General features: G+C 34.4%; 1 protein-coding gene across 5 annotated transcripts in view; it reads left to right on the top strand.

The window, feature by feature from the left end:
• Positions 1-8,805: 8,805 nt before the first annotated feature.
• LOC143230566 (peroxisome biogenesis factor 10-like) overlaps positions 8,806-24,193 on the top strand; it is a 31,253-nt gene continuing 15,865 nt past the window's right edge. For 2 of the 5 annotated variants that reach the window (XM_076464335.1, XM_076464333.1), the window contains exons 1-6: positions 8,806-9,132; positions 10,966-11,083; positions 13,108-13,188; positions 14,319-14,395; positions 18,572-18,808; positions 20,447-20,613. In XM_076464335.1, the coding sequence (XP_076320450.1) occupies positions 10,969-11,083; positions 13,108-13,188; positions 14,319-14,395; positions 18,572-18,808; positions 20,447-20,613 (677 nt within the window). In that variant the 5' untranslated portion in view covers positions 8,806-9,132; positions 10,966-10,968. Of the gene's footprint in view, positions 9,133-10,965; positions 11,084-13,107; positions 13,190-13,382; positions 13,444-14,318; positions 14,396-18,571; positions 18,809-20,446; positions 20,614-24,193 lie in introns of all 5 variants that reach the window. The other 3 variants (XM_076464337.1, XM_076464336.1, XM_076464334.1) reach the window with 3 other exon arrangements.

Below are 24,193 nucleotides of genomic sequence, written 5' to 3'. Positions count from 1 at the left end.
GTCAACAAAAATAACATAACTGTACTCAGGTCTTGAAAAGCGACAAGGATAAAGAAAGAGGAACATGAAACAATTAATAATAAGCCAAATAACAGTTTATTCAGAAGTGGTTGAAAAAATATTTGAGATTACAGATTTATAGGTTATCTATTATAAACAATAAAAATTTTGTTAGTTTGTTTATCGCAAAACTAAACAGAAGACTCTTTACACTCTGTTCACCATGTGGAATCAAAACCAGTATTTTAGCGTTGCAATTGCGTGAATATAGGCAATACATGCTAAAGTATATTTGATACAAAGAACAAGTCGTTATAGTATATATGTGTTAAGTGTATTTTAAACTAAAAACAACAACTGTAGTTTCTACATTGGATGCAAAGAGGTGAATAAAATAGAAGAAGAAATTAATGAGGTTAGGGTAATCGACTCGCAATCTGAGGGTCGCAGGTTCTAATCCCTGTCCCACCAAAAATGCTCGCCCTTTTAGTCGTTAGGACTTTGTAATTTACGCTCATCACACTGTTCGTTGATAAAATAGTATCCCAAAAGTTAGCAATAGGTGGTGATCAGGGGAGTAGATTCTGTGGGGATGGGGGATTCACCCACCTTCATTTTAGGTGGGGGTTATGGTGCATACAATCATCCCCCCTACAGTTTGGTCTGTTAAATTGTTTTATTGCATCACAGGCCTACAAATTGTATGTTTGTTTTTGTGATTCTCGTGTTCTTATCAATTGAATTGTATAATTAGGCCAAGATGTAGGCTTTTTTCAGTAGCCGAAATGTACATCTTTAATATAGGCGTGCTTCTAAGCTTTTCGATCTAAGCGATAGTTCGTAAGTATCAGTCAGTAGGTCTAAGTACACATGCAAGGCTTGCTAGCACTATCACAGAATCTAACTATGTGCGTAGTGTAAGATTAAGTAAAATTTTCATCACAACAGATTGAACAGAGCATGAAATTCGAAAATATTAGTCCCAAGCGAAACTCCTGTGATCTAAATCTGGCAGGCCAGATGTAGCTTGTAGCTGCATCAATCTTATGTGTATATTGTGAAGTTTTCCTACGCCATTTATTCTTATGCATGTCTAGCCGGTTTTACTGTCGAACGCCTTACTCTCCTTAGCTGCCGAAGTCGTTGTTGTTGTTGTTTTGGAACTTCGCACAAAGTACTCGAGAGCTATCTGTGCTAGCCGTCCCTAATTTAGCAGTGTAAGACTAGAGGGAAGGCAGCTAGTCCTCACCACCCACCGCCAACTCTTGGGCTACTCTTTTACTAACGAATAGTGGGATTGAGCGTCACATTATACACCCCCACGGCTGGGAGGGCGAGCATGTTTAGCGCGACGCGGGCGCAAACCTGCGACCCTCGGATTACGAGTCGCACGCCTTACGCGCTTGGCCATGCCAGGCCGCTGCTGAAGTCGCTGACATTAGTGTACGTTTAGTGTACAGTTAACAACAGGTTCGGGCCGCTCGGATCCAGACGCGCCCTACATCACCCCCCTCCGCTCCCTTTAGTCTGAGCCTCGATTTTACAACAGGGCTCATTAAACCTGCCTCATTAATCCATGAAATTTCAGATTATCACCGCTCTCTAATAAAGTGCTGGTGCTTTATGGTAAAAGAACAATATATTCTCTTATTATAGATAGTAAAAATATTGTATTTTTTTTGTATAATCAGAACACAAAAGGAGCGATTTCAACGGCCTGAAGCCTCTACTCGAATTGTATTGCTAGTTTTTTCTTAGGTGTTTTTATTTAATAGACGTGCTTATAGACATTATATCACAACGTGTTTGCCTTTTGATGAGCTTTAACAGGAATATAATATATTTGTGACTATTTAAGTATTTTTCGAGAAACTTTCAATTACTTGTGTTGTAACTAACACACATTATTGTCCCAGCGATGCTCAGGCGGTCAGTCGACTCGGTAGTCGCTGTGAGGTTCGCGCGTTCGACTTAAATACATTGTACAGTTCAGTCCTACTTCCATTCTGTTCTATCTTCGTTCGTTTTACGTTAGAGTTTTTCAATAAAGACTGTATTTAGCTTGTTGAGTCATCTGGAAAACAGATTCCAATTATGACAAGCAAGCGTCTAAAACTTTCCGATATTAGACAGTTCTGCAAGCCAGTTGCTAGTACTACAAGTGACAATGCAGATGCAGATACTCCAACAACCTCAAGCAAAGGAATGGAAGCTTGCCGTACAGAGGAAATACCATATTCATCAGAGGACGAGCCTGAAAATGCTTGTGAAACTATTGCACATCATGAACCACCAGATAGTTGTGAAACAAGTTTGTGCAGTAATAAAAAATCTGACACTCCACAGATACAGTGTGGAAAGCTATATCATCCATACGCACAACTAATACCACAACAGAAAGCAAAATATCAACTTTCAAAGCAAGTGGTTTGATGAGTTCCCATGGCTGCACTTCGACAATCAGACTCAAAATGTTATATGCTTTCATTGTGCCAAGGCGGAAAATAGAGGCCTTTTTACAGGGAAAATGGAGAGGCCAGTGGAGTATACCTTTCTATCCACCGTTTTTTGCAACTGGAAAAAAGCAAAACAGAAATTCAACAAACACCAATCCTCCTCTCAGCACAGATTCGCTATATCTCCAGAAGGTTCACTTGATGTAACTCCAGTGACTGTCCAGCTATATGATGAAAAAAAGAAGCAGCAGGAAGAATGCAAAAGAAGTCTAGCCAAAATATTCAGAAGTTTACGTTTCTTACTGCGTCAAGGTTTAGCATTACGTTGACATACTGATACGGAGGGGAACTTCCTGCAGTTAATGAAGCTCCTGGAAAAGGAAGATCCTGAGATGACGGCCTACTTGTCAAAGAAAACCACATTCACGTCACCCCAGGCTCAGAATGAAATAATGGAGATGTTCAGCCATCAAATATTGAGGAACATAGCACACGAAGTGCAGCAAAGTAAAATCTTTGCATTAATGGTTGATGGCACTCAAGATGTTACAGGTGCCGAATAGGAAGCAATATGTGTACGATACGTAGGTGAGAACCTTGACGTCCATGAGACATTTCTTGGTTTATACAGTGTTTCCAATACAACTGGTAAAACAATATCCTCGACTATACTTGATGTACTGACTAGACTCAATTTACCACTGTCAGGATTAAGAGCACAAACTTATGATGGAGCCGCTAACATGAGTGGTGCGTACAGTGGATGCTAGGCAAAAATAAAAGAGAAGCTACATTGTATTGATGTGTAATTTTCAAGAGTTCGCAAAGACATTTTAATTATTTTTATCAAACAACATGAACAGTTTTTCAGTAGGTATAAACTTATCAAGGGTAGTTACTAATTTTATTAATATTTGAAAACGTAATTCATGCAATGAAAGTTATTAGTAACCTTGTCAAGTATTAATGGTCATCTTTTATATTGTGCAGTGTGCAGGAATAAATTCATGTGGCAGTTACTTTGTGACACATTTGTCTTTATTCTATTAACATTTTGAAAACTGTTTACAACACCTCACTTATACAAACCTACATGAAAACCTTGAAGTATCGTGGCAACAAGATTACTCTATGACTGCAAGTTTACAGCTTTCAGGTTCACGTAATCAGAGATTACCAATTTGCAAATTGAACAGTCCACATACCTAAGTGGTTGCAAAAATCATCCCCCTCCATCGGGTGTAAAAAAATCTACGCCCCTGGTGGGGATGAATAGCTGCTTTCCCTCTAACATTACACTGGTAAATTACGAACAGCTAGTAGAGATAACCCTGGTGTAGCTTTGCGCAAAATTCACAATAAACAACGAACTTAAAATAATCATAATCAAACACAGGAACGTTTGCCTTAGATAAATTAAACCAGCTGACGTGTCATTTAATTTAAAGGCATAAATTTTGAACACTGCAAATCAAATAAACACAATATAACTATAGAAAACGCATAGATATTAAGTATGGAAACAAGTATAAACAAACGCAAAATAAAAGAAGCCGTACTTATACAGCAACTAAAACCAATATTAAACCAATGTAAAGGAACACATTTATATTTATACTGGCCCGGCATGTCCAGGTGGGTGAAGGCGTTCGACTTGTAATCTGAGGGTCGCGGGTTCGAATCCCCGTCTCACCAAACATGCTCGGCCTTTAAGCCGTGGAGGCGTTATAATGTTACGGTCAATCCCACTCTTCGATGGTAAAAGAGTAGCCCAAGAGCTGGCGGTGAGTGGTGATGACTAGCTGCCTTCCCTCTAGTCATACACTGCAAAATTAGAGACAGCTAGCGCAGATAACCCTCGTGTAGCTTTGCGCAAAATTCAAACCAAACCAAACCCGAGCGAAGACATCTAGTTAACACCACACATTTCTAAGTTTCGTCTAACTCAAGAGTGGGACTTGATTGTTGTCTTTAAATCTCACCTACGGGCACAAGGTGGGAAACGCGATCTTGTGAGAACGAGCCGCGAACCAAGAAACTACGGATTCACAATTCGGGGTAAGATAACTAGCAGGCCACCCCAGCCCATGTAAATTAAAATCTTACAAGTTACTTCCATTAGTTTTATGTGATTAGGGAACGTTACTTGCATGTTGTCGCATTTTATCATCACATTGTGTATATTTGTTGAATGTATCTAAAATTATGCATTCTAGGACAAAATATATGCATAGTTTGTAACAAATTATTAATATTAAGATGGAAATGGAAAACACTTAACGCTATAAAACTGAGAAATGAATATTATATATTAAATACAAAATTGTGTATTTTGAATACTGAGATAGGTTCTACGAACATCGTGAACGATTTATTAGAACAGCAAATTTTATCAGACTCAAATATCGTATAAAAGTTACCCAATGACAAAATATAACATCACATTATTATAAACAACGTCTGCAACCTTATATCAGTTTGTATTAAACATTCAGTACGTGGTTGGTCCTCCTCGCATTCTAAGTAAGACGATATGGTATGCTGTTGATAAGATTACTGACATAATTCATCGTAATTTCATTCCAACTTATCATTAGAAAGCAATAAAACTCGGTTACAGTAGCTTGTTTAGGGTTGTGGTTAGTCATTTTCTGGCTCATATATATGTAAAAACGGCTGGTTTGGGTTGAGAATTTTTTTATTTGGAGGAGCGAACAACGTTTTGACCTTCTTTGGTCATCGTCAGGTTCACAAAGAAAGAAAAAGATAACTAACCGATAGCTGACCACATGTTTGAAGGGGGTTGTGTAACTACGACCAGGTATATCCATATCCACGTATGAATCGTTTAATTAGAATCTTGGCAAATACATAGCATGGGCATTCTCCAAATATGTAACATCAACCAGCTCATTCATCAAAGACTTTTAATTTCAAGTCTAATCTTAATCAACTTAATCATAAAGCCCTAATGGCTAGTTTTAATGTTATATTCCTCTTTACAAAAGTCCCAACCGCTGAAGCCTGCAAGATAGCCTTAGAACTCTATATCAGAGACCCTAACTCATCAATAGACATTCCCAGCAACCAATTAGCAACACTCATAGAGTTCACCACGATGAAGACAAACTTCATGTTCAACAACCACAACTATATACAAATAAATGGCTTAAGCATGGGCAACCCAGTATCACCAGTTCTAGCAAATATTTTCATGACATAAGTTGAAACACAAACAATTAACACAGCATTACATCCACCACTATACTGGTACAGATATGTAGACGGCATGATTGTGGGATTCACGTCTACGGAACACATAGTTAATTTTTTCAATCACATTAACTCTACACATCCCAACATTATCTTCAAATGTGAACAGGAAGAAAGCAATCAAATTCATTTCTTAACCTCAAAATTACAAGAACCGATACACAATTTAAAACAGAAATCCACAGAAAAATCACTCATACCGGACGATACTCAACATACTAAGAAACCAAATAAACACAGCCATAAAACTATGCTCACCAGATAAAATTAACGACGAATTAGACAAAATAAAACAATATTTCATCAACATCAATAAGTTTCCTCCACAAACCGTAGAAAACATTATACGTACACACCTAAAACAAAATCAACTAACAAAAGTAAATATATCCCACGAATTAAAAATCATGAAACCATACACTGCTGCATACCATGTATTCCCGACATCAGCACAAAAATAACCAACATTTGGCAAAAACTAGTAACAAAATATGACATTCCAGTTAATACTAAATTTATTCAAAAACCAGACACAAAACTAAAATCTATACTATGTAAAAACTACACAGACAAACATCACACTAACATTATTTATAAAATACATTGTGATAACTGCTACAACTTCTACATTGGAGAAACAAGTAGAAAAATGGAGATCAGATTTCAAGAACACAAAAAGTCACCTTCACACGTTTTCGAACACTGCAAATCAAATAACCGCAACATAATCATAGAAAACACCCAAATACTAAATAAAGAAACAAATATAAACAAACGCAAAATTAAAGAAGCCTTACTTATACAACAACTCAACCCCAAAATAAACCAATACAGTGGAACACCTTTATACCTATATTAATAATATAATATAATCAAACATTTAAGCACGACCTCTACATTCCTATACTCAATTACACAACCTCCTTGAAACATGTGTTCAACTATCGGTCAGTTACCTCTTTCTTCTTTTGCTAGTACAGCGGTATGTCTCCGGACTTACAATGCTAAAATCATGGGTTCGATTCCCCTCGGTGGGCTCAGCACATAGCCCAATGTGACTTTGCTATAAGAAAACACAAACACAATTCTTTGTGAACCTGAGGATGACCGAACAAGATCAAAACGTTGTTCGCTCTTCCACATAAAAAAATTTTCAACCCACACCAGCCGTTTTTACATAAATATTTTCTCTTCATCACTGATTTTGTGGCTCAGTTCTGCCAAACAGTTTTCAATGGAGTTACAATATGGAAACTTTGTTGGCCATGGCAGTATTGTAGCGTCCTCTTGATCGAGTTAATCCTGTACAATACGTGTAGTGTAGACAGTGGAATTGTTGTCTTGACGTTTTTCTGTAGGATATGAAGACCAGTTTTTCTACCTTGATAAAACATGTACTGCAACACCTCTTGTGTATTATCTATGGGTAAGAAAGTCTCTCCTCATCTGTTCTCTGGCTAAACAATGAACAGAATCCTACCATTACCTTTAACAAGCCCAAAACAGGACTGATCTTAATCGATAACACGCCGCAAGATTCCTAACTGTAAATTGCCATGCTATCTTGCACAAGTGACATGGTCACCATTATGTACTGTGGTTAATAACGGTTTACAGACCACCCTTCTTGCAAAATAACTGTGTTTGATCAGTATCCTATTTATAGTTCTTCTGGCTAGCATAGAAACAATGAGTTCATAGTATTCCTGTCGTAAGGTTTTACAAGACTTCTTTCGACATTGAAGTGTTAACCTAATCAAAACACTGTCATCTCTGGCAGTAGATGGCAGTCTACCAGTAGACTTTCATGAAACAACATTATGTGTAGTTCGGTGACATTTCAAGATTCTGGGTAGATCACGCTGAGGGTACCCTACTCTCTTGGCATTGTCCATTTACTTCGTACTGTTTCCAACAGATGAACAATTTGGTACCTTATAACTTTTTGCATGTGACGAGAAATGACTGCACACTAAATAAATTATGTGAACCAAGCGTTTATCTATTTCGAAAATGGTTATACCAAAACAACACCCTTTTGTACAAAACAGGTGTTTGTGTGTTTTGACAATCAAATGCTGAAATCAAGTTATCCATGATGGTTTGTTTTGAAATTTGCGCAAAGCTACACGAGTGCTATCTACGTTAGCCGTTTCTAATTTTAACAGTGAAAGACTAAAAGGAAAACAGAAAGATGAATAGCATCACCCACCGCCAACTCGTGGACTACTATTTTACCAGCGAATAATGGAATTGACTATGACATTATAACTTACCCACGGTTTAAAAGGCGAGCATGTTTGATATGTCTGGGAGTCAAATCGGTGACTCTGAGGTTTCGAGTTGAATGTCCTAATCATGGCCATGCGAATTCGTGATGACGAGAAACCCACTTGAAGTAAAAGTATATATCTCAGGACAGCTGGTATGGGTATTAACACTTTTATTAATAAAGCAGAGAATAACGTTTCGACTTTTTTAGGTCATCTTCAGGTTAACAAAAAGGCCATGCTAAGACCCTACTTTAGTATACTGATATAGTCTAGCACTTCGTGTGCTGTCAGCAGTGGAAAAAAAATTATTTAAGTAGTGTAAACTCAAATAGTCTAGCAACCTAATTTTGTTACCAAATGTTAAACACAAAAGCCTAACGCGTTACTTGAAATCCCTGTCACACCAAACATACTCGCTCTTTCATCCGTGGGGGTGTTATTATGTTACGGTCAATCCCACTATTCGTTGGTAAAAAAAGTAGCCCAAGAGTTGGCGATGGGTGTTGATGACTAGCTGCCTTCTTTCTAGTCTTACACTGCTAAATTATAAACGGCTAATGCAGATGGCCCTCGTTTAGCTTTGCACGAAATTCAAGAAAGAAACATTCTAATATTAAGGTTTTGTTTGCAAAAGATTTTACCAGTTTAAAAAAATTACAGATACAATTTTAATACTGCTTGTTTAATATTATAAAATCTGTTAGCAAATTAAAAATAATTTCCCGCTTAGTTTGTCTTAAAAGTAAAAACAACAGGATGTTATTTTTATTGTAAACGCTAGGATTGTTTTTACATTATTACACTTTTTTCTTTCTTTTTTTGTAAATACGTTTTTCTCAGGTTGTGGGAAAGAGCTTTTTATATGAAATCTATAATTTTCGATCGTTTGGTTATACCAAACATTTAATTGCAGGACATTCAAATAAGAATTTTAGCTGTTTTGAATTAAAGCTATTATGACATCATAACAGTTTTTTATAGAAATGATCTTGAAACAAAATTAGTAAACATTTATTTTCGTTATCAAAGTTACAATTGTTTCAAGTTCCCTGCTACCTTGAGTTGATAATACTAATAGAAATAGGCCTAATTCAGTGAGTAACTGGATTTAGTTACTACCAATATTATTGGTACGTCTTTGAATTCTTTCAAGTTACTGAGCTTCGTGTTGATTTTGTAATTATGTGGATAGATGCAAGATGCTTCTAATTAAATATTTCATTCGTCGAACATTATTATAAATATGCAGTCAAACTTAAAGTTATTTGGTTTAAAAATATATAATATATTGTGTGTGTATATATATATATGTATAGTTGAATTTTAAAACTTAAAATTAAAGTGTAATTTGTAAACTTCAGCGCCAGAGAAAGCAAGTTAATTTATGTGTATGCTACATACAACCTTTTAAGTTTTCAGAAAGTATCATTAAGCATTCCATTAAGTATAGGTTGTTTGAGTTATTAATTATTTGTTTTACTCTACATTTCTAATTTAGCACTACAACTTCTCTGTGGGTCATTCCATGCCAACTCACCTAGGGCTTCCCAGTTCATATCTTAGATTTCCTTGAAAACAATTTTTTTAAACCTAAAGCTGAACTGCATGGCTGAATAAATTAAAAATGAAGTTTTTGCTTGATTTTATTTCAAGAAAATCTATGACATGAACTGAGAAAAGTTCTTTTTGGTGGGTGAGTTGGCATGGAATGACCACCTGTGTGTGAATCAGACAGATGTCAGCAATTCATTGATACATTTTGAGCACAAATAATTTTGTAACATACTGGGTTATGTGTACAAAAAATAACAACAAAAAACTTGTACATGTTGTTATATGCTTGCCACATTTTATGTAGATGAATTTTGTAAATTTGGAATTTCAGCCCATATTACTTCTCTAATGGACTGATTGATTGAGTCTAACATTTTATTTTATTATAGTAGTTTTATCAATGTGGAATTCTGGGGTTTGCACCCTATTACTTTGGGACATTACAGTTGAGATGATGAAATCTTATTGTTTGGCTTGATAAGAGCTGGAAGAGAGGGCTATTGATTAATTGTCTTCCCTTTACCTCAGAAATGAGGAATGGCTACTGCAGATAGCCCTCAAGTAGTTGTGGGGGAAATTCCATAAACTAGTATTAGTAGTTTAATAAGAATTGTATAGAAGTAAAACAATGATGAACTCATTTTATTTTGGCATTGAAATGCAAACATTTATGCAACTTATTTTACTTAAAAGTTAAAATGCAGCTGTTAAATAAAGTTATCAAAATCATCTTTTTCAGGAGATGGAAATTAGAAAAATATTGAGGTTAGAAATACAGCAGAATTTTTGAAAAATGTTTTTTGAAATTAAATTCAGAAGGACTAACATTAATGAATGAAGATAACACATTCTGATTTGTATGGTGCTGGGCAAAAGGATATATCAGCACTTGGTATGGCAGGTGTAGCATTATTGACATAATGTGGTCCCCTATGGCTTCACTCCGTGATTTTTACAACATAAAAAATGAACTATAATTTGAAGGCTTATAGAGTATGGTGATTTATGAAGGATTAAATATAGTTCTTTCATGATCAAAATTTAGGGTTAAGAAGAAAGAAAAGTGTGCTTAATGATAAATAAAATAAACATTTTAAAGTATTTCTGGTTAAAGTGTGAATAAGAGTTTAAAAAGTCATTTTAATTTTTTTAAATATAAGTACAGGGATGAGAAGACACAAGTGTAAGATTTAGGAAAGATAGACTGGGCTCCACTCAAGACATTTATATTTCTAGAAGTGTGATTGACTCACGGAATGAGTTATTTTCAGGAGTAGTGGAAGCCAGCACTTTACAGGAGTTTAAGTGGAAAATGGAAGACTTTCTGAAAAAATGGAGGGTGGGTTTAAGATTAAAATTTTCTTTGGGGTGGACATGTAAGGACAGTCTACTGCTTTTATTTGTTTCAGAAAATGAATGTCTTTACTTCAGCGGGACCAGCTGAGATATTACGATCATCCCAGAAAGATGAACAGTACATTCAACAACTGCAAGGTGAATTAGCTGAGCTCGTTCAAAGGATAACAGGTAAAGCATTAGTATAATTTTTTGGCAGGGTTAGATTCCTGCAGAAAATTATGAGTTGCAAAACAGCAGTAAAATAAAAATTTACTATTTAGAATTATATCTGAGTGACTAGTGGAATTGCTGATGAGTTAATTATTTGGCTTGTTTGTCAGTTACATTCTTCTGATCAGCTGTTCTTACATGATATTCTAAAACAGTAATAATCATAGACACCAGTTTTGATTAATTTCTTTTAAGTTTACTTATTGATAAAGTATGTTTATTATGGTTTACAGCTTTTACAGTAAAAGCTGTAAACTGTAATAAAATATACCAGTTTTGATTATTTGATTATTTTGGCAAGTGGTGACACAGATTGATGAAACTGAACAATCTGTGATTAACTAAAAATCATAATAATATTTGGTTACTTGAATAGTTGGTATAACAGAAAACAGTAATCACTGGAAACACCAAATTTGATTAGTTGATTATTTTCATGAAATTAATAGATTTAATCATAACTTAGGTTGACTAATTATATTTTGTGACTGTAATAACCAGTGCTCATAGATAATAAATTGTATTAAGTTATTTGCTCAACATATAAATAACAGTGCTGAAAAATGGTGTTTCATCGGATGGCAGAGAGTTTGTGGTGTCTCACCTTTATTTAACAGTTTTCTTTTTTTCAAACTTTGAGCTAGAAATACTGGAATAAAATTTCTTTAAAAGTTGTTTGAGTTAAAGGGAAGTTTTACTGAAATTAAGTTTTACCTAAAGCTTGAAAAGTGAGCCACACACTTGGTACTAAATAAATTTAACAGCTTGTGATTGAAGAACAAAAGGAAGAATACATGATGACAAGAAACCTACTTGAAGTAAAAATGTGTCTGAAAATGGCTGGTATGGGTATTAACACTTTAACCTGTTGATTGCCAAGAATTTCAGCTGCTATGGCAGCTCCTATTCTGGGTTTTTTTCAGAAAAATTGAGTAATTTTTAAGTAGGTCAAATGTATATATAGTGCTGACATATAGCCTTGAAGTTAGGTATTATTTAGAACGAATTATCTCATCTGTGGCATTCAGTGATGTTGAGAAACCCACTTGTTGAGAAATTTATGAACCTGACGATGACCGAAGAAGGTCGAAACGTTGTTCGCTCTTCTATGTAAAATATTTTCTCAACCCAAACGAGCCGTTTTTGCATATAAACATCCTTGGCATTGTGTTATCGATTGGCTTGGACGAGTTGTCTCATCTACGGCACTGAACAGGTTAATCAAAATAAAGTAGAGAACAACATTTTGACCTTTTTAGGTCATTTTCAGGTTAAATAAGAAGGTCAACATGTCCTCTACTTTATTTTAATAAAGGTTTTGATACCTATACTAGCTGTCTTCAGATACAAGAGGAAGAATAGACCAGCTACTATTGATTTAAGGCCCTAGTTTAATTAATGGACATAATCAGTTAGCTACAAGCATTAATTATTTGAAAATACGATTGAATTTGTTGATACAAAAATAACCAATTAACCATAATTAGTCTGTTTAATTTTTTAACCATCTTAGTAATGGAAAGTTTGTCACTAATATTCCTTATTGAAGTTAATTCTGTATACTAGGACTTGTTTGAAAGTCTTGAAACTTGAAGATGTAGATATACTGTGGACATTTTCAGTTTGATGAAGAAAGACTATTTCAGTATTCTAAATAGTTCACTATCTCATGTTTTTGTTCTAATAAATGCTTTCATGCAAATCACTTTAGGTCTTTGTATGGAAGAACAAGTCAATGTTTTGTTTTTGGAAAAGAACCCACATCTCACTGTATAGTGCTGACAGTGGTAAAAGTATACTTCTGCAGTTGAGAGTGGGGTGGAGTGGAGTTGGGGATTTGAGTCAAAAGAAGGGGGAACATTGCATAGTCTATGATTAGTAGCTTTTGCACAAACACTTAACAGAATTATAGACAAATTTAAAATTATAAAACTAATGAAACACTTATTGAACAGTTTCATAGTTTTGTTTTTTAATTAAAGGGATTTCCACTTGGTTAAAATGGAGAAAAGAGCTAGATGTTTTGTCAAGTTTGACCTACTTTGGAATCACAACATTGGCTGGTAAGTTTAATCTTAACTTAAATGCCATTACAGTTCATTGAATGAATGTAAAATTATGTATTTGTATGTTATTTTTACATACTGATTTTATGTCTATAGTTGCCAATAAAACATTATTTTGTGTCTCAAAATTTATGTATGTAGGTGTTAAATTATACACACACGTATATATTACTTATTTCTTAACATGTTGGCTCCCACATGATCCACCACTGAGTTGTGATAGTCTTCCTGTAAGGCACACAGGACCTATTGGTGAGTCATGTTCTATTTTCTTTTTAAAGGGCCATTTATTGGCTGCGACACAATGGTGACATACAGATGAGAGTGGGACATTAGGACAACATTTCTTTTCTGGACCCTGAAAAGTATAGGCAAAATAGTTTTGGGAGGTAACATGTTAAATGGAAAATATTACCTACTTCAGTAGATATTTTCTATCATGGCAACTTTTATCAGGATGAACCAAGTTAATTATATTTCAAACATTCACAACTGCATGAATTTGTTTTTATAGTAACCTAATTACTAATTCTTAAGTGATTTTATTTGCTTGAAAAGAACACCTGTTAACCTGTAACATCATATAGATTCAATGTGGGTATGTATTGGTATTTTACAGAGTTACATTCAAAATTTATTTAACTTCATTATCAATGTATGTTAATAAATAGAGCATATAAGTGAGTTTATAATTCAAATGTTAATGTTATATAAGTTTTAATTTTTTAATTTCAAAAGGAGATATTTAAATATATTTCCATTCTTCACCATTCTGTATGTGGTCCAGCATAGCCATGTGGTTAGGGTGCTTGATTTACTATTATACCAAACATGCTCACTTTTTCAGTTGTGGAGGGCATTATAATGTGATGGTCAAATTCACTATTTATTGATAGCTCAAGAGTTGGAGATGGGGGATGATGACTTGCTGCCTTCCCCCTAGTCTTACACTACAAAATTAGGTATGGCTAGTGCAGATAACACTCTTAGCTTTGTGTAAAATTCAAAACAAACAAATAAAAAAAACCGTTCTGTACTCCATAATGTTTCTTGGCTTCAAACTGCCCATTTTATTAGATATTCTTTATACCAATTTATCTGGTTCTCTGATTTTTGTTGTTATTCAGGGCTGCAGACCTTGGGTGAAGAGTACATTCATATAGTTCAGGTTGATGGAAGTCTGAGAAGAGTTCCATCGTGGTGGGTAAGTATATTACAAAAGAGGTATTTCTTTATTTTTTATTTCTTCCTTTCTCTTTTCTTTTGTATATGATGGACATGTACTAACTGTCTTATTTCTCACTTAGTATGACAATATTAATATATTTGTTTGATATCATAGTTTTGTTAAGAGAATTGGGTTCTAAGGCCAATGTCTTGCTTTATAGTTCAACGTTGTGGGTGCTTCAGGACATTGTGTCTGTGTGTTAGTCATGTTACCCATTATAGTTTGGGAGTATAGTGTCAGGGTCCTCTGCTACTTCTGTCTGTGTCAACTGTGTACAGTGGTATGTTATTTGGTGTTATATGTTATATTGAAGGCTGAATACTTGTCTGTATGAATGAGTGTTAATTGTGGACAGTATAAACACTTGTGTATTAATAAATTAAAAAATATCTACAGCTGAACTACACACTCTCAAAGGGACCTAATGACGTCCAGAGCAACCAGAAACTGACAGCGTATGCATTTCTGTTATTTAACCCTTTCATGATAGGTCACAGGTTAAAGGCCATGTCATTGCATTTGTTGACTTGCATTCAAAATTTTATTGAACTACTATTTTATGAATTCATGTCAATAAGCTTGGAATCAAATTGTAGATAATAATTCAAACTTTAATATTATATGAGTTAATTTTGTAATTTAAAAATAAATAATAAAATAACACATCTAAATATGGATTTTAGTGAATCATGTGGTATGTTGAATGCAGCACTGTTTAAAATTAGATGTTTGCAATGTCAAAATACTAAGTCTGTAGTTTTGTACAAATTAGGAACTCAAATTACTTATATTGACAAGTTAGAATATAAAATAAGAACCTTATATTTTTTTATTTTACTGAGATATGGCTTATGTACCAAATCAAACACAGTGAGCCTTTTCACTTCTTTCGATTTTGGAATTGGTCCCTTATATACACCTATTTCAGTATATGACATGTGAATAACCAATCAACAGCTTAGAATGTTCTCAGAGTGTTTTCCCCACCATTTTATTTTTGAAAGCTTCCACATTTTTCAATCCAAGATTTTAATGAGGTAAGTTGTGTATTTATTCTGCTCAAAGTTTCATATTTAATAAAATCTAAATCTATTTCAGTTAGTAAATCTAATAAATGATAGTGGAATTCTATAGTATCAGTATAGTTATTTAATGATATTTTGGTTATTCAACTGTATGTATAAAACCTTAAGTTTTGATGTCCTTCATGTGTGAAATTTTGAGTCTTATCAACCTATGTCCAGCAACAACTGAGTGCAAAGGTCATAGTGAGAAGAGATAATTGTTTGCTTTACTAGTTGATTTATTGTTCTGCATTTTAAAACATTATCTTAAGACTATTTTGTTAAACTCACAATTTATTTTTTTATTTGAAGAGAAAACCTTATTTATTTAGTGTTTCTTAGTAGCTAATTTGAGATGCATTTTTAACACAATTGTTTTGTAACTGTGTTTGGTAAAACATACATTTGAAGCAGATTTACAGTTTATTAGTTAGATTCTGTATAGGGAAAACTCAGTGAAATAGTAAAATGCTTAAATTAGTGCCTATAAAATTAATTTTTGTTTTCTGCAAAATAATACTGACAAACTGACTATAGCTGATTTCTCATGGTTTAAACTGAAGATTAGAAACTCATCCATAACATTTTGAAGTTAATGAGAAGTTTTTAAAATCTGTGGCTACTACTGTTGCTAAGTGTGCTTATTAAAAATAGAATTGAACTTTTTTAAAAAATTTTTTTTATTGTTATAGGTTTGGGGGGGGGAGACTTGTCTTGTTTTGAGGTCACTTATTTGGGGTTTTTGTGGTAACTGAATTTAGAACAAAGCTAAGTTGTGATTGGCTGGATCAATGAATAGTCTGCACATTGTTAGAACTTTATCCACTCTCCTCTTTAGTTAAAAAAATTCACTCACAATAGGGAACCTTCTGGCCTGCCATTTTGAGGATAAGTTAAAAAAGAGCAGTTTTGAAAGTTAGTGCTGATTGTTTTGGGTTTGATAAGAAAGCTAGTGCCATTTGTTTTGGTTTGTGTTTTGAATTTCATGCAAAGCTACTTGAGAGCTATATGAGCTAATCATCCCTAATTTAGCAGTGCAAGACTAGAGGGAAGGCAGCTAGTCTTCACCATCCACTATCAACTCTTGGGCTGCTCTTTTTACCCTCGAATAGTGTGATTGAATGTTACATTATAATGACCCTACAGTTGAAAGGGCTAATGTCTTTTGTTTTGGATTTTATCAGAAAGTTAATAGTATTGGTTTTGGGTTTATTAGAAAGCTAGTGACTTTTGTTTGGGGTTTGATTAAAAGCTAGTGCCACATTTTTGGTTTGATTAGAAAGCGAATGCCACTTATTTTACTTTCAAGACTTTCCAACACTAGTGATGATATTTCTTCTGGTATTTTTAAAGGATATTTTTGGAGAATGGTACTTCTCATATTTCAAATTTTTTAACTTAAAGCTCAAAGCTTCTTTATTATAAAATATTGCTAAACATGTCAATGAAAAATACATCAAGACACACACACATTAGTCAACACTGGATGAATAAACATGACATCAAGTCACCCACGTGTTAGTCAACACTGGATGAATAAACAAGACATCGAGTCATTCACATGCTAGTCAACATTGGATGAATAAACAATCCATCAAGTCACACACACATTAGTCAACACTGGATGAATAAACACGACATCAAGTCACTCACATGTTAGTCAACACTGGATGAATAAACATGACATCAAGTCACACATGTTTCAACGTTGACTGAATAAACAAGACATCATGTCACTTGTCAGTCAACATTGGATGAATAAACAAGACACCAAGTCACTCATGTTAGTCAACATTGGATGAATAAACAAGACATCAAGCCACATACATGTTAGCCAAATTGAATGAATAAATTGTTTGAATTAAAGGATAATATTTAACATTTTATGTGAAAAAAAAACCAGTAAGTGTATCTAGGACCTTTGTTACCACAGAGCCAGTGCTTTACCAGTAAGCTATTTAAAGATGGTTTCTACTCTTTAAATAGCATATATGATCATGTTTTAATGAGTTTAAGAATTAATTATTTGTATAGTAGGAATTTCATGTTCATATTTTTTTTTTGAACATGTATGTTACACAATGAATATATTATCAAAGGGTGTTTTTACATATCTTTCATATCATTGATTTAAGTATCAGCTGTATGATTTAATTTTAAAATATTTTTTCTACGAGCTTTTGTATAATGTGTTTAAATGAAAAAAATGTAGCATGGATGTATCTGCTCTCAGATTTTGAAGAATGTTGTGTGGTCTCTTAAAATACTTTTCATAAAATATGTCTGTAAGATTTATATTTTTATGCAGATATGCTTCTAAACCATATAAACATTTTGTGAACAAAATGTTTAATTTTTTGTTATTGTTCGTTTTTGACTCCTATTTCTTGCAAAAGGTGTGATGCATTTAAGAAAAATAAAAATTAATTTTGTTGTTGTTTCTATACTCTAAACACTAACCTCACAATATTTGTATGTATTATGATGTACACTTACTATGAATTATTTTACTTATTTATGTATAAATAAAGTAGGGTTGTCATTCTGTCTTGTAAGGAACAGGTCAAACTAATTTCAGTGAACTAAAAGAACATGGGGGCACAACCCCAAAAATCAGATTAAACATTCCAGTCTTACTACTTTAATTCCATTGATGAAGGCTCAACTGTGCAAGGAGATTGGTATCAAAATATGTAAAGGTTGTACAAACAAAACTAATTACACAAATATATTACAGACTTCTTTTTTCTCAAAAGTAAAACTGAAAAATGTCACACTTTAGTTAGATCAGGTTCTTGTATGGTGAATTGTAAAGGACTCAGAATCCAATAGGTCTTAAAATGTTTGATGTGTGTGGCATAATTACCTTTGCATTGTACAAAAATATTGTGTGGTATGGCTCAAAATAGTGGAAAAGGGTGGCCCATACTCCCATTTATAGCAGTATGTTTTAAGTGTGATTTTTTAGGTACATTTGGTAGTTACCTGATATTGGGTAAAATTATGGGCAGTTTTGTAAGATGCTTATAAATATTTGGATTAAAAAAGTCTCATGAAATAGATTTTTAAAGGATTATTTTTCTTACAGAGACGAGCATTATCTGTTTTGCTGCACTCCACAAGTAACTATCTACTACAAGCTACCCTGGTGGTTCTGGAGAGAACTTTGCAGACTACTAGTGAATCCTTTCTTCAGCAGAATGTGGTTTCCTTTATTCCTTACGTTCGTCAGTTCCTCACCCTTATACACCGCAGTCATCTTGTTATCTTTTATTTCTTTGGAACATTTTATCATTTTTCAAAACGAATCACTGGAATCAATTATGTATGTCTGAAGCAAGCAAAACCAGTTTTGTTTTCTTATTTTACATTATAACTGTCATTATTTTATGACTATGAGACATGTCTGCTATCTATGGAGCACTTTTGTCATGAGTGATAGAACTTTAATATTATTAAGTCAAATAAACCTTTATGTAAAAAAAGAAAAGTGCACATGAAAGTATTTTATAAAAAATCAAATGTGCATTATGGTTATCCAACAGGCTGATTGCATTCCAGTAGTTTCTTGATGACGAGAAACCCTTTGAAATAAAAATGTATCTCAGAATGGGTGGGCTCCCTGCTAGTTCAGTGGTAAGTATACAGATTTACAATGCTAAAATCAGGGGCTCAATTCCTCTTGGTGGGCTTAGCAGATAGCCCAATGTGGCTTTGCTGTAAGAAAACACACGCACACGGAACGGTTGATATGGGTATTAGCACTTTTATTGACAAGAAGAGAACAACATTCTCAGTTTAACATGAAGGTGACCTAGGAATGCCAAAACGTTTGTTCTCTCCTTATCAATAAAAGTGTTAATACCCATACCAGCCATTCTGAGATACATTCCAGAAGTTTTTACCCAGCCCTATTAGCACATCCACAAAAAAAAACAAAAAAACATTAGTCTACTGCACTTTAGGTCCATGGGTGTACAATAATAGTGATGATCAGACCCTACTGTTTGATTACAGTAGCCCCCAAATTGGAGGTGGACAATGACTAGCCACATCACCTGTAGTCTAAACAAATTAACATAGTACAGCATAGTAAATGAAGAAGTGAAAATCATTTCATTACCATTTTGGATATTTCATATCTTTCTTACAATTTGAGTTAATTCTTTTCAAGTTTTGGTTTTGTGTTACTGCTGCTACTCACTTGTTTTGAACTTTTTTTATCGTGCAGTCTCGACTAAACATGTCCTTTCATGATGCAGTTTCTCATGTAATATTTTTATGTTGAAGTAAATGAGTATTCCTCTGTTTCTTGAGTTGTTGCATTAAAATTTTAGTTACACACAAATACATATTTTTGTTTCACATCATCAGTGTATTTTTTTGTGAGTGGCTGGGCAAATTTTATGTTATCAGTGTATTTTTTATTTGTTTTTCAGGAAAAAAATTAAACTTTTTTTTGGTCCTGTATCTTTCAGAAGAAATCGAGTTACACCTTATGAAACATTCCAAACATTCTGTTAAGTTAAAAACAGTAATAGGTTGATGTATAAGATGCATAATAAAAACTTTTATTTAGTTGAGAATGAAAATTAAAACCCTACATGCTTTGGTAGCTTTATACTGATGGTGGTAGTATAAAACTACCGAAATACGTAGTCTTTTTTATTTTGGTCATCGAAAAAATGAAATTTTTATCATGCATTCTATAAAATCCCACTGTTAATTTTAAAATTTATTGCATGAATTAGTTTGATTAAATTTTGAATTTGTTTCAGTTCCAAGTTTGTTATTTTGGAGTATTAAATTACTTTATGGTTTAGGTTTTCGTTACTTGTAACTCAACTTGAAAGAATATCCTTCACATTCTAAATATTAAAATTATATTTTACTACTTTTTTTTAACTCAAAGATTTTCTGACAGATTAAAATGTGATGTTCTAATTATTTTTCTCATTTTTAGGTTGTACTTCGAAGCTGGCTAACTGATCGTAGTGCCCTCTGGGCATATAGACTCTTAGGAACGGTTTCTTTACTCCAACTGGTTCTTTCCCTTATACTTCAATATTACACGTCATATATTTTCAGAAAGTATCCTCATTCAATTAACTCTTCCAAAAGTGATACAAGGTAAGAAAGTTTCAGTTTGTTTCTGTTTACTGAATATGCTCTTGTATTAGTAATATTTTCTGAAATGAATATAGGTAATTAAATACAGTGTTTGATCTATGTTATTTAACAGGTTTGAAATGTTTTGTCAGTTGAGTACCCTTGCTGTAAATTTAGTAATTTATCACAAAGTTTGGGCAATCAAGACTCCCTAGGTTATCCTGAAATCCATGTGTTAAGCTGAGAATGCAAAATAATCATTATAATAAAGACAAAAGTAAATTCTGATATGGTACTCACTTCTCTCACAAAATTACCAATTCTCATTCAGTGCTGTCTTCTATATGCACAATTTTTTTAGATGCATGTTGCTGGCTTTCTCCCACCCCCCTCCAGATTGGATTTGAAAGATTTCGACACGTGTCTCATGCAAATCATGTGTCAGTTCTCCACCAAATAGAGCATGAAATGCTCACACAATGCATATGCGTCCCTCTATATTCTTTCTTTTGAATCTTCACTTCTTGTTTGGCAGTATTTATATTTGAATGTAGTTCTCATTATTTTAATAATTCATATTTAGCTCAAGTTTCCTCATGAAGTTGTTTTCTCTAATTTACTTATTTTTCATTCAGACAGTTTCTTCCCTTTAAAATTTTATCAATTGGTTTATTCATTTCCACTGCTCATATTTGGTGGATTCTTCTTCACCATGAATTCCAGCTCATTTCATTTTTGTCAGGTAACCCAAGCATTTAGCATTTGCTCAACATTTTCATGTTCTGTGGTTGGATTTTCACTAGTACATGGATGACTGTTCTGAACTGGAGTCAGATAGCCATATTTGGATAGTCTTTTCAGTAGTTGCTCTAGTGGACTGGTTAATGAACCTGGAGATATTCTCATTCAGCTTTACTCAATATTTCATCTGTTTGGGAGTCTTTTTTTTTTCATACTTGTATCAGTTGGGCTGAGCTCTCTTCTTTAAGACTTCCTTGTGTGAAATTGTTAGTTTGCCATGCCCTTGGTCCCATCATTTATTGTTCATGAGGTTCTATCACTTTTGGAAATGCAGTATTCAGTGACATCACTGGTCCCTTTCAGTGGGCTCTTCATGAGCAATAGAACTTCTCATGGGATCACTTAATCTTCTGCATCCAGATCTACATCCTTTTATGGATGCATCCCTGTAGGACTGGGGTGCATGAGTCAACCATCAGGAAACTTCAGGCCATTGGTTTGTGGATGGAGGCACTTTGCATAGCAATATTCTTGGATGTTTGGCATTGAATCATTTCATTCTTACCCAAAATTGTCTAGCGTGGTAGTTCATTCTGACAGTTCTATAGTAGTGGCACATATCAACCATGATGGAGTAACCTGGATGAGAGATCTATATTTTCAGACATTAGATCTCATATACTTGGCCCACATGCAACACATTCAGTTCATTGCATGTCATATGCCTGGTGCTTTCAGTCTTGTAGTATATCATCTTTCATACCTTGAACAGATATATCTGATTAAGTGGTCAGTTGATTATCTTGTTTTCAGGGAGCTTTGCAGTTGGTGAGGTTTTCCCCATGTGAATGCATTTGTTACAAGCCTCAATCACAAGTTATCTCTCTTTTGGTTACCAGTTTCTTATTGTCAGGTTGTGACAGTTGATGTCTTCAATCAAGATTGGTCTCTTTAAGTATCTTCATCTTTATCCCCTATCTGATTACTCTATCTGGTTATCTCTTTCGTCCATATCATTCTTTGTCAGGTCCTTCTAAATGCTACTTATTGGTCTGCTCATCTGTGGTTTCCACAGTTACAGCACCTGCTACTCTCACCTCCAGTACCTCTCTGTTGTCTCTCTCCCTTCTTTGTCAACCTCAGTTGCTGATCCTACGTCCCACATTTCATGTCTTGCATCTTCATGCCTGACTTTCATCTGGTTCTTAATGAGGAGACATGGTTTTTCTCTTTGAGTCATGTTCCTTTTAACTAATTCCATATGTTCTTCCATGGAGGTGTATCAACACAAATGGAAGGTGTTTCACAGTTAGTCCGTACCTCAGGGACTTACCTTTAAACACTTGACTATGGCTTAGGTAGTGGAATTTCTCACCTGGTCCTTTGACCAGGAGTCCTCGGTCTTCTTAATCTTAGGATATTGGGCTGCCTTACCCTATACCTTACTCTTCTACGTGGAATATTAATGTGGTCCTATATTCCCTACTTTACCTGTGTTTGAACCACTTTGCTTGTGTTTCATATTTTACCTTTCCCTTAATATGTGTTTTTCCTTCTTCTCTTAACCTGTGGACATTGATGGTTTGATTTGCTTTCCATTGATGATTCCCATATGCTTTCTTACCCTACCTGTCTTCTCTTTATCTGGATTGTTCCTTCCTCCAAAAGCCCTCAGAGGTTTGGGAGGGTAACTTCTCCATTTTTGGCTGTTTCTCTTCCTTTTGTTTATTGTCTTTACCCTTGACTGGGTCTGGATACGATTTTATATCTGGTCAGGGCTCTTAGCCATTGTATTGATCATATGTCTTCCTTCTATGTTACTTGTTCCCAACTCTCTATTCTCTGGCAGTCTTCCTCCTTTTATGATCTTTCACCTGCTACCCTTACTAATTTGTTCTGACTTTTGATCCAACTAGTTTATTTCTTTCAGAATTTATTCCAGATGTCTTCTCATCAGATTAGACATTTCAATTTTTCCTTTGCATCTCTTGTTTGTTGTACATTGGAGGAAATCGCACAATCAGGCACATGAAGCATGCCCAGTTTGTTTGCCTCCCATCATCTACATTATGTTGTGGTTTCTTCTTCATCTGGTTTTTGTTTTCCACCTGTGCTTATTCTTAAGACTTCAGTTTGACTCTGACTGGTAAGTTTCTATTAATATTTTCTTTTTTTTTTTTTGGTGGGACTTTCTTGTTATTCATTGTTACATAGCTCCCTCTCTCTGATGAGTGTTGCCTAACCAGCTATTCTTTAATTTGAAATCTTTATTGTACAGCCATGTGACTCAGGCTTTATATTCAATGGTTTTGCAATGCTCACCATCAAGATGGGATGTTCCACAAAATAGCTTATAGGTGATTAACCTTAGTATTTTGCTTTATAAACATACATATCCTGGACTGTATCACACATAAAGCAGAAGGGGATAGCTTCCCATCCCTGCAATGCCTGTATTAAATAGCTCAGTATGTTCTACTTCTATATATAGGGTTTTATGGTCACACATTGCATTGTTTCAGGTGATAATATTCCTTCAGACTTGACCACACCAGCAGCTTGGAACTGGAGAGGCACCCTCATGAAAGAGTTCCACACAAAAATGGCTATAAACTTCAGTGCAGAGTAGGCTGATAGTGTTTTGTGGGTGTAGATAAAATAATGTTCTCCTCTTTGCGATTTACAATTATAAAGGAAGCAATACATCAGAAAATGCACTTCACCCTTTTGATTGGTAGTCCTGTGCAAATGATAGTACCCCCTGGTTTTGGATTTAAAGCAAAACCAATCAACATAAGTTCTCACAAATATTTCAGGTTGTCTATCTTCCTCCCTCAATTTTCTCCAGCTGGATTATGGG

This window comes from Tachypleus tridentatus, chromosome 10 (assembly GCF_004210375.1).
Source record: "Tachypleus tridentatus isolate NWPU-2018 chromosome 10, ASM421037v1, whole genome shotgun sequence".
Lineage (NCBI taxonomy): Eukaryota > Metazoa > Arthropoda > Merostomata > Xiphosura > Limulidae > Tachypleus > Tachypleus tridentatus.
Note: the sequence above shows the minus strand (reverse complement) of the source record. Positions and strands in the feature narration are given on the sequence as shown.